The sequence below is a fragment of the Vulpes lagopus genome, chromosome 10 (genome assembly GCF_018345385.1).
Source record: "Vulpes lagopus strain Blue_001 chromosome 10, ASM1834538v1, whole genome shotgun sequence".
NCBI classification, from domain to species: Eukaryota; Metazoa; Chordata; class Mammalia; order Carnivora; family Canidae; genus Vulpes; species Vulpes lagopus.
The window spans coordinates 89,293,511-89,310,280 of NC_054833.1; the positions used below are offsets into that span (position 1 = coordinate 89,293,511).

General features: G+C 44.2%; 1 protein-coding gene across 1 annotated transcript in view; it reads left to right on the forward strand.

The window, feature by feature from the left end:
* Nucleotides 1-4,369: 4,369 nt before the first annotated feature.
* The window catches only part of SLC25A33 (solute carrier family 25 member 33), a 35,304-nt gene continuing 22,903 nt past the window's right edge, over nt 4,370-16,770 (forward strand). Inside the window, exon 1 of the mRNA XM_041771779.1 lies at nt 4,370-4,916. Coding sequence (XP_041627713.1) covers nt 4,861-4,916 — 56 coding nt within the window. The 5' untranslated portion in view covers nt 4,370-4,860. The remainder of the gene's footprint in view (nt 4,917-16,770) is intronic.

The following is a 16,770-nucleotide window of genomic DNA, read 5'->3' on the forward strand; positions in this document are numbered from 1 at the left end:
CCCCCCCCCCATAGCCCCTGCCCCTGCTGCCCACCAGCCCCCTGCTGCAGACAGGATCTTGAACCTCAGCTCATTCTAGGTGAGGTCTCAGGAAAGAAACCAGCCCTGTTCCAGGCCTTAGCCTCAGCGAGAAACCCGAAATGCTCCCTACAGTTCTCTCCACAGATCTGAAATCCCAGCCTGTGGGGGTGCAGCGGGAAGAGGTGTTTTCCAAAGCCGGCAGCTTTGCAGAAAAACAAGGATTAGAGAGGCAATTAGAGGTTTGACAGCCAATAATCAGGGGAAGAAAGCAAGACGAAACCAGCAAGAGGTCAGCAAGAAGCCTCAGGCCCTTCAAAATTTGAACAGTTGCAAAAAAAAAACCCCAAACAAGCCTCTCTCCTTCTCTTACCAAATCTGGGAGCGGTGGCTTAAATGAAGGTAGCGCCTAAGTGGATTTCCATAACCATCCGTCTGAACCCTTCCTCATCACTAAACTTGTTATGTCGTGTGTATATTTACATATGTAATCTGTTTTGCTTTTTCCCCTTACAATCAACTTTCTTGAGATTTATTTGACATTCAATAAAATGCATCTCTTTTACTGAATTTTGACAAATATGTATACCCTGATTAGAAGAGAGAACATTTTCATCACCCTAAGAATTCTTCTGGCCTCCTTGCAGTCAGTCCCCCTTCCCATTCCTAGCCCCAGCCCCAGGCATCTATTGATCTGCTCTCCTTCACACTAATGGTTTTGCCTTTTTTAGATTTTCTTTTTTTTTTTTTTTTTTTTTTTAGATTTTATTTATTTATTCATGAGAGACACACAGAGAGAGAGAAAGGCAGAGACGTAGGCAGAGGGAGAAGCAGGATCCATGTAGGGAGCCCAATGTGGGACCCAGTCCTGGAACCCCAGGATCATGCCCTGGGCCAAAGGCAAGCGCTAAACCACTGAGCCACCCAGGGGTCCCCTAGATTTTCATATAAATGAAATTATGTATTCCTTTATGTCTGGTTTCTTTATTGTTGTTGCTATTGTTCAGATGCTGCTGTAAGAATTTTTTTAAATTTTCATATTGGGGGCACCTGGGTGGCTCAGCGGTTGAACATCTGCCTTTGGCTCAGGTTGTGATCCTGGGGTCCTGGGATCAAGTACCACATCAGGCTCCCCAAAGGCAGCCTGCTTCTCCCTCTGCCTATGTCTCTCTCTCTCTTTCTCTCTGTGTGTCTTTTATGAATAAATAAAATCTTTTTAAAAATTTTTCATATTGAAACTGCTTGCAGCTAGCAAAAGTTATTTCTTCCTTGTATATTGACCTTGTCTCTTACAATCTTACTAAATTCAATAACTAGTTCTAGTACTTGTTATATAGATTCCTTAGGATTTTCTAGTAAACTATGACATCATCTGTGACTAAAAACAGTTTTCCTTCTTCCTCTCTGATCTTTATATTTTGTATTTGTTTTTCTTCTCTTATGCACTGACTAGGACCTCTAGTTCCACACTGATCTTAGGGAGGTGGACAAGCAACCTTTTACCACCAAGCATGATGTTAGCTATAGATTTGTTGTAGATACCCTTTATCAGGTAGAGGAATTCCTTCTTCTTTTTTTTTTTTTTTAAGACTTTATTTATTCATGAGACACACAGAGTGAGGCAGAGACACAGGCAGAGGGAGAAGTAGGCTCCCTGCAGTGAGCCTGATACAAGACTCTAACCCAGAACTCTAGAATTACAAAGTGAGCCAAAAGCAGATGCTCAACCACTGAGCCACCCAGGCATCCCAGAGAAATTCCTTCTTAATCCCGATTTGCTGAGAGCTTTTTTCAGGAATGAGCATTCAGTTTTGTCCAATGTTTTGTTTTTCTGGATCTACTGACATGATCATCCAGCTTTTCCTTTTTATTCTGTTCATATTTTGAATTACACTGATTGACTTTCAAATGTTAAACCAATCTGTCATTCCTGAGACATATCTCTTTTGGTCATGATGTATAGTCCTTTTTATATATCACTGGATTTGAGTGCTGCTGTTTCAATAAAGATTTTTACCCATTTTAATCCCTGATGTACCCTCAGAGCCTAGAAAACAACCTTAAACAGGATAAATGTTCAATAAAAAGCATTGAATAAATGAATTAATCAATCCAATATCTTCCTCAATGTGGAAGTCAAAGAATGTGCCCATTTCAATGTTTGGCAGTGTCCACACTTCCCTCTGAAAATGTTGTCCCAGCCTGCACTCCCACCAACACCTATGCCAGGGTATGAACGCTGGTGCTGCTCACTGCAATAATTTGCAGCAACATGGACTGGTAGTCACAGCCACCAATCCTTTGCTGTGTGGTAGGCAGCAGAAGAGGGAAGTACTCGATTCCCCCACACAAACAGGGGTGGCTTTATAGAAAAGCTAATTGTTGAGCTGGTCTCAGAGGAGGTCCAGCAGAGGAAAGGGGCATCCTAGGCAACAGCATGTTCCAAAGCACAGAGGCATGAAAGATCATTGCATCAGCCACTAACTAGCTGTGTGACCTTGGGCAAATTTGTCCTGCTTATCCATAAAACGGGAACGAAAACAACAGGGCTGCCAAACAATGTGAGTAACCAACAAGATAATATATGTGAAAGACCTTGGAAAAACTTTACATGAAGGCAGTGTTACTCTTCACAAGGGGGTGGGGAGGCCTGTTCATGTGCCCAGCATAGCCCAGACTAGCTTAGCCAAAGCAGGCAGGAGGCTGGGTGCTGCCTTGTTGTTAGAAGCCTGGGTCTGCCTCAGACACCTCCATAAGAGCAGACAATAGGTAGGGCTCTGCTCTAAGGAGAGCAACTCCTCGGATTAGAACCCTGCCCGGATGGGAGAGGTTCCCTCCTGGTTAACAGGGCCCCCTAACTCTCTCCTTCCTTCTATTCATGCCTCATAAATCATCTTCAGCTAAGACCAAGACTGACTTCACCAGCAGCTAAAAGCAAGGGATTTGGGAGATCTAGAGAACCGAAAGAAACTCACTTTTTCCCCCTTCCTGTTTGCCTTTATTCTTTCCTTTTCTCTTTTTTCCTATATCATGGAGCTAGTGTGCTTTTCCCCCTTCCTAAGCCTGGGAGTAATGGTTTTAATATGGAGTATTCACTCCCTTTGTGTTTTGGATGACTGCTCCTAAGAGCTGTTTTTAAAGAGTCCCAGCAATCAAATATCTAGCTCTTGTGTTTGCACACAATTTCCCTTCTGCTGAGCTCTTTTTGTGTTTACACACTGGACATCCAGCAGCTTGGTCTGGAGATTGAAAACAAAGGGCTGATCTATCCTGTACCGTGTGCCTCTGGAGGGGGGGTAGGGGAGGCCTGTGAGAGCAGTTAGATTTTTTTGCTACAAAGTAGGTGAGAGGCATGAAAACTTCCAGCAGAAGTAAGGGAAGAAACACAGAGAAGGAGGTGGTGCCTTTGGGAGAATTTCAGGAGATGGAACTGCCAGATGAGTGAGTGACAGACTGCTGAGAAAAAGAGAGGGAGGGGGGCGGAGTCCACCCTGGTGTCACCTGGTATCACCACCGGGACAGGAAATTCAAGCGGCGGGGCAGGTGTGGGGGAGGAGAGGAAGAGAAAGAGGAGTACTTGGGACATTTATTCATTACTTTCTAGAGCATTACTAGCAGCAGGTGCCTTGTCAGGCACCATTAGAAATAAAAGAAACCGGGGATCCCTGGGTGGCTCAGCCTTCGGCCCAGGGCATGATCCTGGAGTCCTGGGATGGAGTCCCACATCAGGCTCCCTGCATGGAGCCTGCTTCTCCCTCTGTGTCTCTGTCTCTCTCTCTCTCTCTCTCTCATGAATAAATAAACAACATCTTTAAATTAAAAAGAAAGAAAGAAAAGAAACCAGATTCCTGCCCTCCTGAAGCTTCCACTCCGGGGGTAAAAGATCAGCTTAAAGGAATAAATCAACAAAGTAACTACAGGAGCCTACGTAAGGAAATTAAGTGTAATCATGTGATAATGTGGGGCAGGGTAGCCAGAGAAGGCCTGTCCGTCAGACCTGGAGGTAAGAGGCCAGCCTGAGTTTGACAGTCACCCAAGGACATCCGAGTAGAGAGGCAGCTGGACGAGAGAAGCTTGGAACTCAGAAGTCTGAGCCGCAGATAGAGAGGATAAACCAAATGCATTTTTGCAGAGCCACAGAAAAAAAATAATGATTTTTTTAAAAAAGCACACCCCGTTATAGGGGCGCCCTGGGGTCCAGGCTGCTGAGATCACGTGTTTTCCCTGAGCTGGATGTCGAGTACAGAGCTGTGAAATAGAAGATGCAATCTCTACACCTTTTTGCACATCGTATCACAAAAGCTCAACTGAACTGAAAATAGACTGAAAAAACGGTTGGGAAGTCCGGGCCCCGGGTCCCCCCGGGCTTTGCCTAGCCGGGTTTCTCCGCGTCGGAGCGGGTACCAGGCAGCCTCGGCCGGTTCTGGCTCCCGGCGCCCCGGCCCAAGCAGGCCCCGCCCACCCGGCCCGACCGCGCAGTCGCCCCACCCACGTCCGGCGCCGGCCAATGGGCGCGCGGGATCCGGGCCCACACCCCCGCCGCGTGCCGCCCCGGGCTCGCGCAGCCGCGTGACGACACGGCCCGGCCCCCGCCACGTGACGGCCGCGCGCCGGGCTCCGGCTGGTGCTGGGCTCGCGCCGCAGAGGCCGGTGAGGCGCCGGCGGCCACGCCGCGGAGGGCGCAGCGCGGGGGAGCGGGGCGTCGGGGCGCGCGCGCATGGCGGGGGCGCCGGCGGCCGCCTGAGGGCAGCCGGGCGAGCGGAGCGGGCCACCTCGCGCATCCCTCGAGCGACCTCGCGCCCGCGGCACCCGGCGGCGGCGGGCCGCGGAGCCGGCGCGGCCATGGCGACGGGCACCCAGCAGAAGGAGAACACGCTGCTTCACCTCTTCGCCGGCGGGTGAGCGTCCCGGCCCGACCGCACCTCGCGGGCCCCCCACCCCCCGCTGCGCCCTGGGGCGCCCCGGCCGGCCGCCCGGCCGCCCTCCCCAGGCCGGAGCGCGGGCTCCTGGAGGAGGAGGAAGTCCCGACGCTGGGGAGGCCCCGGGGGCGCGGGCCTTCCCCGCCCGGGGCCGCATCCTCCGAGGGCGGTTTTACCCCGTGCCCGCCGCGCTCCCGCGGCCTCGCCTGCTTTTTCTCCTTTTCGACAATTAGAAGCTGGTGTGACGAGCGTCACTCGGGGGCGGTCCTGCCTGGCCCTTGTGGCTCGGTCCGCCCTACGCCCTCCCAGCTGGCGGCGCCGGTCGCGCCGCACTCGCCGTCCTTCTGCCTGGATTGCGCTCCGGGGCCTTTCCCCCAAGGCCCTGGGCAGTCTGACTCGTGGATGCTCGGGCGCGGGGCCGGGGGGCGGGGGGCTTCCTCCGGGTAGCGCATCGGCGAGTGCAGACAGTCTGGAGGGCGGGCAGCAGGTGATGGACATCAGCCGGGGCCCGCAGGGTGCTGGCGTTCGGAGATGCTGGCCAGCAAGCAACCTGTGGGAGGGCTCCTGGGGGCCCTCGGGGTGGGGGCGGGAACGCGGTCCGGAAGCTGTGTTGAAATGCTTTCCACCTGCTGGTGGACGCTTCCCCCGAAAGATATGCCCTGTGTTTTGAGAGCTGCATTTTTTTTTCATCATCATGCACATGATATTTTTCAGGGGTGGCAACGCATTTTTAGGGACGTTGGGTGGTAGGGAGGTTAGGAAGGGAGCTGTTTTGTTTCTGTTTTTTTTTTTTTTTTTCAGAAAATAGTAGTGAAGATGTGTTCGAGCATTAGTAATTTTCTTTTAATACAGCCAGTGCCTCTGGGTCTTTTTGAAGTCTTCCAGATATTTTGTCTTATTTGAAGACCTCGGAAGCCTGGCACAGCAATTCTAAAGTGTAGGACGTTCTGCATAAACTAGAATTTATTCTGGATTATCATCTTGAGTATTTTAGTTGCAGCTTAGACTGAGGTATGTTCGTTATTTCAGACTAGTATCGGTTGAGAAAACTTAACCTGCAAAATAAATAACTACAATGAAAGTGTACTTATTATGGGTGATCACCCACTCTGTTTCTCCAAATAAAAAATGTTGGTTCTTCAAACGTAGGGAGAATTTCTCATTCATCTCTTTCTTGTCATTCCCTCTTCATCCTTTCACTTCATCTACCAGTGTTTCCAGAGTCACAGGGGTAAGGGGGTAGCATTTCTGAAGTCACACAGGATATTAATTGGTCATTCTGAGGAATTTTAAACAGGTTGGCCATGTTAAAGGCATCTCTCAAGCCAAGAAGGATAACTGAAAAATGATTTTATACTCCATGATTTTGATTTCATGTTGTTAGTGAGGTAGGCTTTACAAAAATCCTTTGTACTCAAGATTAGGAGAGTTACATGCTCCGGAGCAGCCTCTGTTAGGCTTGCTGCGTAATCCATTGCCCTGTCTTGCTGAATCTCCCTACCCGCCCTTCACAGTGCCCTCTGGCTGCTAATTCTCCGGCCGAGCACCAGCCTCCTGTGACAAGGGAAACTGCAGTAGCAGGGGCTTGCAAGGACTGATTAAAATGTAGAGGGTTTATTAGAATGGTGCCTGAAGCCATTGTATTTAACAGGTTCCTTCTTAAGCAGCAGTTCGGGATTACTTGCAGACACACTCAAGAAAGAAAATAAATCTTCCAACAGGATGCTTTCAGAGTAACTAATTGGATTTTGATTCATTCCCACTAGCCTGAAATACATTATTTCGATTTCTTTAAGGGAAGAGCATTAAAGAAGCTAAGTATTAAAAAAAAAAAAAAAGGAGCTAAGTATTGAGTGCTTAGCATATTATATAGTTAAAATCCGTAAACCCAGTGGATCCACCTGGTGTGATGGCTGATAGCACTGCTTTGCTCTAAGTAACTAGTTTTCACTGTTAAGCTGGCATCTTTCCAATGAACTGAAATTCAGGTCTTTGAAAAGAAGTCAGAGCCCTTTGTTTATAAATTGGTCACATTTCTCCTGTTGAATAGCCATTGGACTCTTAAGATCAAACAGGTTTAATGCTGTCACTAGTTAATGATATTGAACGATTGTTTTTATCAGGTAGCAGAGGCTTAGGTATAGTTGAAAATTAACTTTAGAGTGTGGGAAATAAAAACTACACCCGAAACAACTCATAGTCTTTTAAATTTTTTTGATTTTTTTTTTAAACCATTTCTTGGGCTCTTTGCAAAGGTAAAAATACTCCTGTTTTAATCTGTAATAGTCCTCTTTTTAACAGTGTTACCCTTAAGAGAACTGGAGAAAAAACCACCCACAAATCAACACCTAAAATAAGCGCTTTAGAAATGGTTCTATGCATGTGTACATGTACTAAATGTAATTCCATAGCTAGTTTTAAAATAGGCTCATATTCTTTAAATTGCTTTCTTCTTAGTAATACACTGAGTTTTAATGGCAGTATATAGTGAATTTTCTAGGTAACCCTTTAATCAGTCCTTAATGTTGGGTGGTTGCAGAGAGGAAGGCAAACAGCTTCCACGACCAGTGACTGGAATGTAGAGTGAGGATGTTATAGTAACTTTACGACAGGGCTACCTAACTTATAACTTATTCTGATGACCTACTTTCTTTTTAATCTTGTTTCTTATTTTTTGCTAACATGAATAACTAGATATCCTTATTTGTAGTTCTCTGGTTACTTCCTTAGGATAAACCACTAATGGTATAGTTGCTGAGTCAAAACACATTTTTAAGGCTTTTGGTACCTCCCAGCACATTCATAACCAGTTCTTAAAATGTGTTACTTCTGCATGAACAAACACCATTCACTTGATGTTGATTTTTAGTATCTTTAGGGATTCTGTGGTTTTCTGCTTCCTCCCAAAATCTGGGCAGTATCATCAATATAAAAAACCTATTCAAACAGATTTTGTTACTATATAGCAAAACCTGTAGTTCCTTTCTACTCTTTAGACTCTCTCAGTAAGAGAGATGCTGAAATCCTCTGAAGTTGCCCATCTGAGGCTAGACCTTATGTCTGTTAAGAAAAATCCTTTAAACTTTCCTTCTCACATGTCTTGGGGGTTCTCATAGTCCATATAGTGTTAGTGATGCCCTTCACCTGTTAAACTAGCAGTGACAGCCGGGTGATGACTTAGTAGACATGCTCAGCACCTGAAATAGCTGGGCTAAGCTGCCACTGGAGTTAGAGGGGGACAGCCTGGATTATATGCTTTAGTCCTCTTTTTGTAGCATGATTTTTTTCTTTTGTCATCAAAAATACATATCTTTAAAAAATCTATTTTAGTGGGAATATGGTATGTCTTTAAGGTTTTAAAATACATAATCAAGATAATTTTCAAGAATCAGTATTTCATGTACCCTCCCCCTTCCATTATGGGCAGCTGTCACCTGGTATACTTCTGTGCTGTGCTTGTCTCTATGGATGTAATCTGTATCAGCTAATGGTTACTTTTGGAGTGTTAGGCACATATTCGTGTATTTGCCAGGGGACCAATGCAAAGAAGGTGCAAGATTTATTTAAAATGCTTAAAGAAATTTTGGTAAGATAGGTATAGTGTGCGCGTAATACTTTATATAGGCATACCTACATATAGGTATATTGAGAATATAAGCTGACTTTCATTTCATCAGTGTATTTTTTATATGTGACAAACATTTTTCAATACTATATGGTTTTTGTATGAAAGATTCCTGCTAGAAGTAAGCTTCATGAGAACAGCAGCCATGTCTGTTTTCATCACTAGTATATCGCGAGTCCAGTATCACACGTGTTACACATGCTTGGTCAGTACTTGTTTAAATGAATAAAAGGTAGTGTGTGTCTTATCTGGGGGTTTAGATTTATGTGGCCTGCTAAATTGTCCCAAATAAAGAGAAGCAGTACTTTGATTATTTACGAATTGTGAACATGGTTCTATATTAACATTTGCTGAAACTGTATTGGTGTAAGGTAACATTATTTTGGATTTGTGTATTTGCAAAAAATAATGATTCTCTTCAGGTTCAGAAAGTACTACAGGATTTTTTAATCCATTTATAGGGTGCTATTTACATTTTCTTTCTAAATGAAATGGAATATAGGACATAGTATCTAAAAGGTAATTAGCTGCATTGAAACTAGACATTTTGGTTTGACTTGAGTAAATACAGAATTTGCATGATCCAAATCTTCTATGCCAGGTATTCAAATGAGACATTCTAGAAAAGTGTATATAAAGAAGCACTAGTGTTTTCAAGTAGTGACTATAGAGTTAGTAGATGAAAAGAGAATTACTGAAGGCCACATTTTGGGACCACAGATTGTCTGACAGTATCATTTGTTGGTGGAATCCATGGTGTAGATATGTATAAGCTCTGAATCTGGAAAGTAGTTTACTATCCATTAGGTAGCGATTATAATAAAGAGCAGATTGATCTTGGCTTTAGTGCCTAAGATGAGTGAGTGTATATATGGAAAACAAGTTCTTGTTGAAAACATCTAGTTGTTGTTGTTTTTTATTAGAGGCAAGGCAGGAAGAACTTCAGCCTTTTTTTTTTTTTTTTTTTTTTAAGATTTTATTCATGAGAGAGAGAGAGGCAGAGACATAGGCAGAGGGAGAAGCAGGCTCCCTGCAGGAAGCCCGATTTGTGGGACTCAATCCCAAGACCCCAGGATCATGACCTGAGCCAAAGGCAGATGCTCAACCACCACTGAGCCACCCAGGCATCCCTGTTGTTTATTTTTAAGATTTTATTTGTTTATTCATGAGAGCCACTGAGAGAGGCAGAGACACAGGCAGAGGGAGAAGCAGGCTCCCTGTGGGGAGCCTGATGTGGGACTCTATCCCAGGACCCCAGGATCACACCCTGAGCCAAAGGCAGATGCTCAACCACTGAGCCACTCAGGTGCCCCCCAGAACATCTGGTTTTAGAAAGGTGTCCTTGTTACTTGATACTCAGAGTTAAAAGGTAAAAGTTTGTCTGGATAATTAAAAGTTTTTGTGTCTCCGGTCACATGAAGATAAAAGAAAAAATCCAGTGTATATATTGTAGTAGTGGTAGTCTAGCTTTGTTCTGCTGTAAAGTGGAGGAGAGGAGCCTCTTCCATGGGCAGAGGGATATCAAGTAAGGCTTAGGAAGGTGAAAAGATTAAATCCACATGTCTGTACTAAACCCTAGACTTCAGTTCTGAGCAAGAAAGAATGAAAGAAAGTTGGGGGGAGGGCATTCAGGAATATGTAGTAGGAGGGAAAAGGCACAGAAAAATCCAGATAATAAATTTTTTAGAAAATTGGGCAAATAGATTTCAGAGAGCAACTCTCTCTTATGACTGCTCCCAGACATGTAATTTATTGAACTGCTCACTGTTCGTAGCCTTTGTGCTACTCTGTCCAAACCCTTTCCCGATGGCTACACTGAATGGAATATCCCACAGAGAATTCTCTCTGAACTTTGGCATCAGTGGATAGAGCAGTATTACCTTAGGAGCAAAATTAAATGAACATCCAAGGAGTTTCCTCATTGCTGTTGGAAACATAGCCTACTAGCTACATGAGTCCCAACTACTTTTGGAAGATTACTGATAATAGTAAAATTCTGTAAGTGCTTTCTTGAAAAAGGAGGATGTACTTTTTTTTTTTTTTTAATTGACTGGGCTCATTTAGGAGGCTTTCATTTGTAAGTAATAAAAAACTCATTTCCAGCTGGCTTGATTATTGGCACATGGACCTAAATTCTAGAGAACAGGCTTTGGTGAGGGCTTATTTAAGTAGCTCAACAATGTCAATATGGGACCCCTCATTGATTGCCATGTTCCAGAAATATCTGTGTGATTCCAAGATTGGTCACTGCATGAACTCGGAATGGCTCCCTGCAGCTCCTAGTGTTTCTCCACCATTGAAAAGTCTTGAGCTTAATCTGATTGGACCAACTTGGACGTGCACCCATCTCTAAACCGGTTCTGCTCCCAGGGGATTATTCTGTTTGTTTTGGGCTGAATCATGTGCCCATCTCTGAACAGATGACATGGCAATGTAGATGGTGTTATGTTGATTAAGTGAATCAGGTATAAAACTAGAAATGGGTTCAATATTACCCAAACTATATGACATAAGAAATTTGGAGTCTTGTTAAGACTTCATTAAGGAAGAAGAGAATGGATGCTGGGGAGGCGACCAGCAATGCCCTCCACATCGGTTGTACTGTTTTCAAGTAGATTGTCCATTTTATTGATCTAGAACAGAGGTTCTCAACCTTGGCCCAACAATTTTTTGGCAAAGGGCAGGATATCAGGATATTACTGTGGGGTTTCCCATGCATCCCATGTAGGATTTTTTTTTTTTATTTTTTTTTATTTATGATAGTCACACAGAGAGAGAGAGGCAGAGACACAGGCAGAGGGAGAAGCAGGCTCCATGCACCGGGAGCCCGATGCGGGATTCGATCCTGGGTCTCCAGGATCGCGCCCTGGGCCAAAGGCAGGCGCCAAACTGCTGCGCCACCCAGGGATCCCCCATGTAGGATGTTTAATAGCAACCCTGGTCTCTACCCACTAGATGCTAGTATAGTATCCCCTCCCCCAGTAGCAACAGCCAATGATGTCTCCATACCTTACTTGATGTCCCTCGGATGGGGACATAACTGCCACACTTGAGAACCACTGGTCTAGAGCAGTGCTCTGCAGACTAATCACACAGCCCTGTGGTTAAAATGTTTATGCATGTATAAATTTATATTATCCTATTAATTTTATACATATTGTAAAGCATATATACAAAATAGAAATTAAATAGAGATTATACAAAATTGAAATTTTTTTTCTGTAATTTTTTTTTCCCCACCAGGCCAGTATTCTATTGTGCACACTTAGGAGTATGCCCCCACTTTGAAGATTAGTGATCTGAAATACTGGTATCCAATCAGACTTGCTTTCCCAATGATATGATGCCAACACTGCCACCATATAATTGATCATTGGATGTGACTTTTTCTATTGTCTGTGCTTTGGATCCTGTGACCCTCAGCTGAACCAAGAGGCATCTACCCTGAGACTTAAAGATGGAGAATCTGCCTGACTGCCATTGATCACTTCACCCCAGTTTGTATATACAGAGCAAACAGGCTATAGTTGTCAGTGTTGTGGCACGTGGAGTATTGGGAGAGCGTTTTGCTGTCCCCAGTCCCTACTGGTCTGGGTTGTAGGTTGAGGGAATTTGTAAGGATGGTACCTTGCTCTCTGGCCAGTGCTTCCTGCAGGTGGGTTGTTAGCCCATGCCAGCTGGATGAGGAGGAACTGGTGTGCTGTGCTTGGGATGGATATGGGGGGACTTCCCACCAAGAGCCAACTTCACTGCCTCCTGACAGGGAAGAATGAATACTCTAGTGGGACGCCGCTTGGTGTCAAGGAGCACGGGGACCAGAAGAGGGGAAGGCACGCAGGGAGGGACTGCTCGAGGGACCACTATGGGGGTTCCCAGTATTGGGGCCTGTGGTGAGATGGAACACCACTCCAAGAAGGTTTGCACACCACCTACACATAAATCATAACGTCTGCCAAGGCCATTAGCAGAACACACAGCCAGGTGGGCCCACAGCAAACAGAAACCAACCACATGAGACCACTTTACTTGGAGGACGCCTGGGTGGCTCAGTGTTTGGGCGTCTGCCTTGGCTCAGGGCGTGATCCCAGGGTCTCAGGATCGAGTCCCACATCCGGCTCCCTGCGTGGAGCCTGCTTCTCCCTCTGCCAGTGTCTCTGCCTCTGTCTCTCTCTCTGGGCTCTCATGAATAAATAAGTAAAATCTTTTTTGTTTTGTTTTGTTTTTTAAATAAGTAAAATCTTCAAAACAAAACAAAACAAAAAAAACCACTTCACTCCTCTCTCCTCGTGCCCAGAGGACCCTTTAAGGAGTGGAAGAGAAAGAGCAGACCCAAGTCTCCTCAAGCCATACTTCTGGCTGGCATTGCTGGAGGGAGGTTTTGAATGAGATTTGAGATAGAAGTTTTGGACACACCTGAATTCAGTAGAGCACAACTGAAAAGCAGACACGGGGGGAGAACTGGTGGATGGAGCTAATATCTTTTTTTTGAATTGAGACTCATGAAAAACCCAGTTAATAAATACTGCACAGAGTCACAGTGGACAGGGCTTTATCTGAGCTGAGTGACCATGGTTAGGAGCCAAGCTAATACCGAAGGTCATCTTTGTATCAAAGAATTGAGAATTGGCAGGAACTTTTTTCTATAAATAAGGTAATTTGTTGTAATCACAAGTGCTTTGGACCCAACATGATTAAATGTTTTTAGAAAAATTTGGAAAGCCAATTCAAAGAAGTCAGTTTATACTCCCCAGACTGATGGATGTGCTATGTGCTGGTTCATGAAGAAAGGAAAAAAAAAAAAAAAGTTGAGCTGAAAGATAAAATTCTGTGAAATGTTTCTTTTTTTTTTTTTTTTTCTGTGAAATGTTTCTATTTCAAGAAGAATCTTCTCTGGAAATTTCAGTTTAGTATCAGAACTTCTTTCCTTGTAATCAGAAGTATTTTCGTGGTGATGTTTCCAACATAGGTTAATAACTTAAAAATTTTTAATGACTTAAAACATTTAAAATGACTTACAGTTGAGAGATCTGGGTGGCTCAGCGGTTGAGCATCTGCTTGGGGCATGATCCTGGGGTCCTGGGATTTGAGTCTCGCATCAGGCATCCTGCACGGAGCCTGCTTCTCCTTCTACCTGTGTCTCTTGCCTCTCTCTTTGTGTCTCTCATGAATAAATAAATAAAAATCTTTAAAAAAAAAACTTACAGTTGATGATGGTTTCTCATCTAAGGTTTCAAGTAGGTAGGGAGGGGCTCACCTGCTGAATAGTTGCTTCTTACCACTGTTTATAGTTGGCATTGTTTTCCCCATTTTGTCATTGCCTGTAACACTGTGAGGTGACATCACTCTGTCTTGTAGAAGAGGTGCCTGAGTACACCTTGGCTTGTCCCCTGGTGAGGAGTCTAGAAAGCCTGGGTCTTTTCACCACAACCACCATCCCCTCCTGCCATAGGCACAGGGTATAACACATAAGAAGGTGTATGGTAGTGATCATAGTCTGCTAGCCTCAAAGAGGTCACCAGCTTGCTATCAGGAGGGCACTTGCTTTCTGGGGCAGGCATACCTTCCAGTGGGTCATCCTTTGATCATTGGCATGGATTTGGTTGATGGTTGGCCAAAGTGAGGAATGTAACTGACATGGGGACAAAGCAAAGGTGGCTGACCTGTGTCGTGTTTGAACTTGTTGACTTTCTTATGAAAGACTACCCAGAAGTTCTGGGTTTTTTTCAGCAACGTGGAGTCATGTTATTGAACATAGATTTCAGATGTTTACCCTTACTCTGTAGTGTGTGTGAGTTTTCTAATGTCTTTTAATGTTAAGCCTTTTAAAACACATGGTCGTTTTTCTAATAGGTAAGGGTAATTTATTTCGTGTGAATGGAGATGAATTAGTGATTTTTACCTTTTTTTAAAACACTCCCCACTATATCCCATTTTCTTTAGACATATTCTAGTGCTTAGAGCAAATTATACAGACCAGTGTTCAGTTAGACTCACAATTTTTCATTGGTGCAGAAGAACACAGAATTTTATTTATTTATTTATTTATTTATTTAAATATTTTTTTTAATTTTTATTTATTTATGATAGTCACACACACACAGAGAGAGAGAGAGAGAGAGAGGCAGAGACACAGGCAGAGGGAGAAGCAGGCTCCATGCACTGGGAGCCTGACGTGGGATTCGATCCCGGGTCTCCAGGATCGCGCCCTGGGCCAAAGGCAGGCGCCAAACCGCTGCGCCACCCAGGGTTCCCGAACACAGAATTTTAAAGGCCTAATTGTCAAATAGGCAATTTGTCATGTATAGTGAATGTAAATAGTCTAAATTAGATACAAAACTATCTTTCCATCATCCTCCTATAGTGGGAAGAACATTGGATTTGGTCTCAGTTTAGCTACTTAGTCACTTTGTGACTTTGAAAACGTACATGACCTCATTGAGACCAGGGATCTCCATCTAAAAACAAAAGGACACTACCACTGGCAAAACCCTTGAAGGTCAAATGATGGTTGTCTGATACACATCAAGTCTTTCTTGCCATTCTGACTGTGATCCCCTAAATTGCTTGATGGCCTTTGGCCCACAGTTCAGAAAACCTTGTGCTACGTAAATAGTTCAATTTACGGTACATTACCAACATGATTTTAAAGCAGGTTTGCTTAAATAGCCAAAAATTACCATTTTCCTCTACACTCTCCCCCTAGTTTGTACATTTCATTCTCTTTTTTTCTGACATTCATACTTCTCGTGGTGAATGATAGTTCCTACCTCATATAGGATAGTTGGAGAATTGAATGTCTGTCATAACATAGTCACTGGCAGTAATGCTGTTATTTAAACTGATAACTTCCAGCTCTGAGTTGTCATTATTGTACTTGTTCTTTGGAACTTTGGGCTCCTGATTTTAAAATACCACATGGAGTTTTACTTCATTCCTTACTTCACCGTTTGTGTTGGGTGCTAGATTCACTTCTAAATTTCCAACATTTACATCTGGTGGCATAGGGAAGCTAACTTGAGTACTGTGTCTGCCAGCGCCTGTCTTTTCTTGATGTTGCTGTTTCCCAATCACAGGTGCTGGTGCTTAGCATTTTTATTGAGCCACCTGTTTGGCAGGTGTTATCCTACCTGTGTGCAAGAGTATGTGAATACTTAGCCCCTCCCTACAAGGAGCTCCCAGGCTAAGGGAACCTTTGACAGAAGGTATAAATATGTGCTATTTTTCAAACATTTAGATCCCCTGAAAGACATTGTCCTTGAAATCTGAATTCAGTAATTCTTCACTTAGCAAATACTGTTTGTGCACTTGTGAGTTCTGATGCCAGGGATATAACGAGTAAGACACAGGTCCTGATCATCAGTGTTTCCCAAAGAGTAACACTAGTGGGATGGTTTTAGATGGTCCCTGACATTATTAATCATGGCTAGCCCAGCAGACATGCAATTTCATGGACATATTGTTTAAGAAAAGATGAGGGGCACCTGGGGGGCCCAGTCGGTTGAGTTTTCGACTCATGATCTCAGCTCAGGGTCTTTTTTCTTTTTTTAAGATTTTATTCATTCATTCATTCATTCATTCATTCATTCATGAGAGACATGGAGGCAGAGGGAGAAGCAGCATACCTGCAGGGAGCCTGATGTGGAACTCGAATCTGGGACCCTGGGCTCGTGCCCTGGACCAAAGACAGACGCTCAACTGCTGAGCCACCAGGTGTCCCTCCTTTTTTTTTTTTTTTTTTTTTTTAAGATTTATGCAAGCACATGTGTGAGAATGCAGGAGGGTGTGGGGTCTAGGAGAGGGAGAAGGAGAGAGGGAGTCCGGAGTCTCAAACAGACTTCATACTGAGTATGGAGCTGGACATGGGCTCAGTCTCACAACCCTGAGATCGTGACCTGAGCTGAAACCAAGAGTCCAGCGCTTAACTGAGCCACCCAGGTGCCCCTCAGCTCAGGTCTTGATCTCAGGGTTGGGAGTTCAAGACTGGCGATGGGCTCCATGCTAGGTGTGGAGCCTACTTTAAAAAGAGAAAAAGAAAAGAAAGTGGGTATTTTAGAATAAATAATTGAATTGTCTTGAAAAATATTTAAAATTTTAAATTCAGTTAATATTTTGACATGAACAAACTATAAAGAGTGGTCAGGGGGAACCCTGATCCAGGGAGATTGAGGGATGCTTAAGGACTTCATTTTAAGGAGCTTTAACTTAATT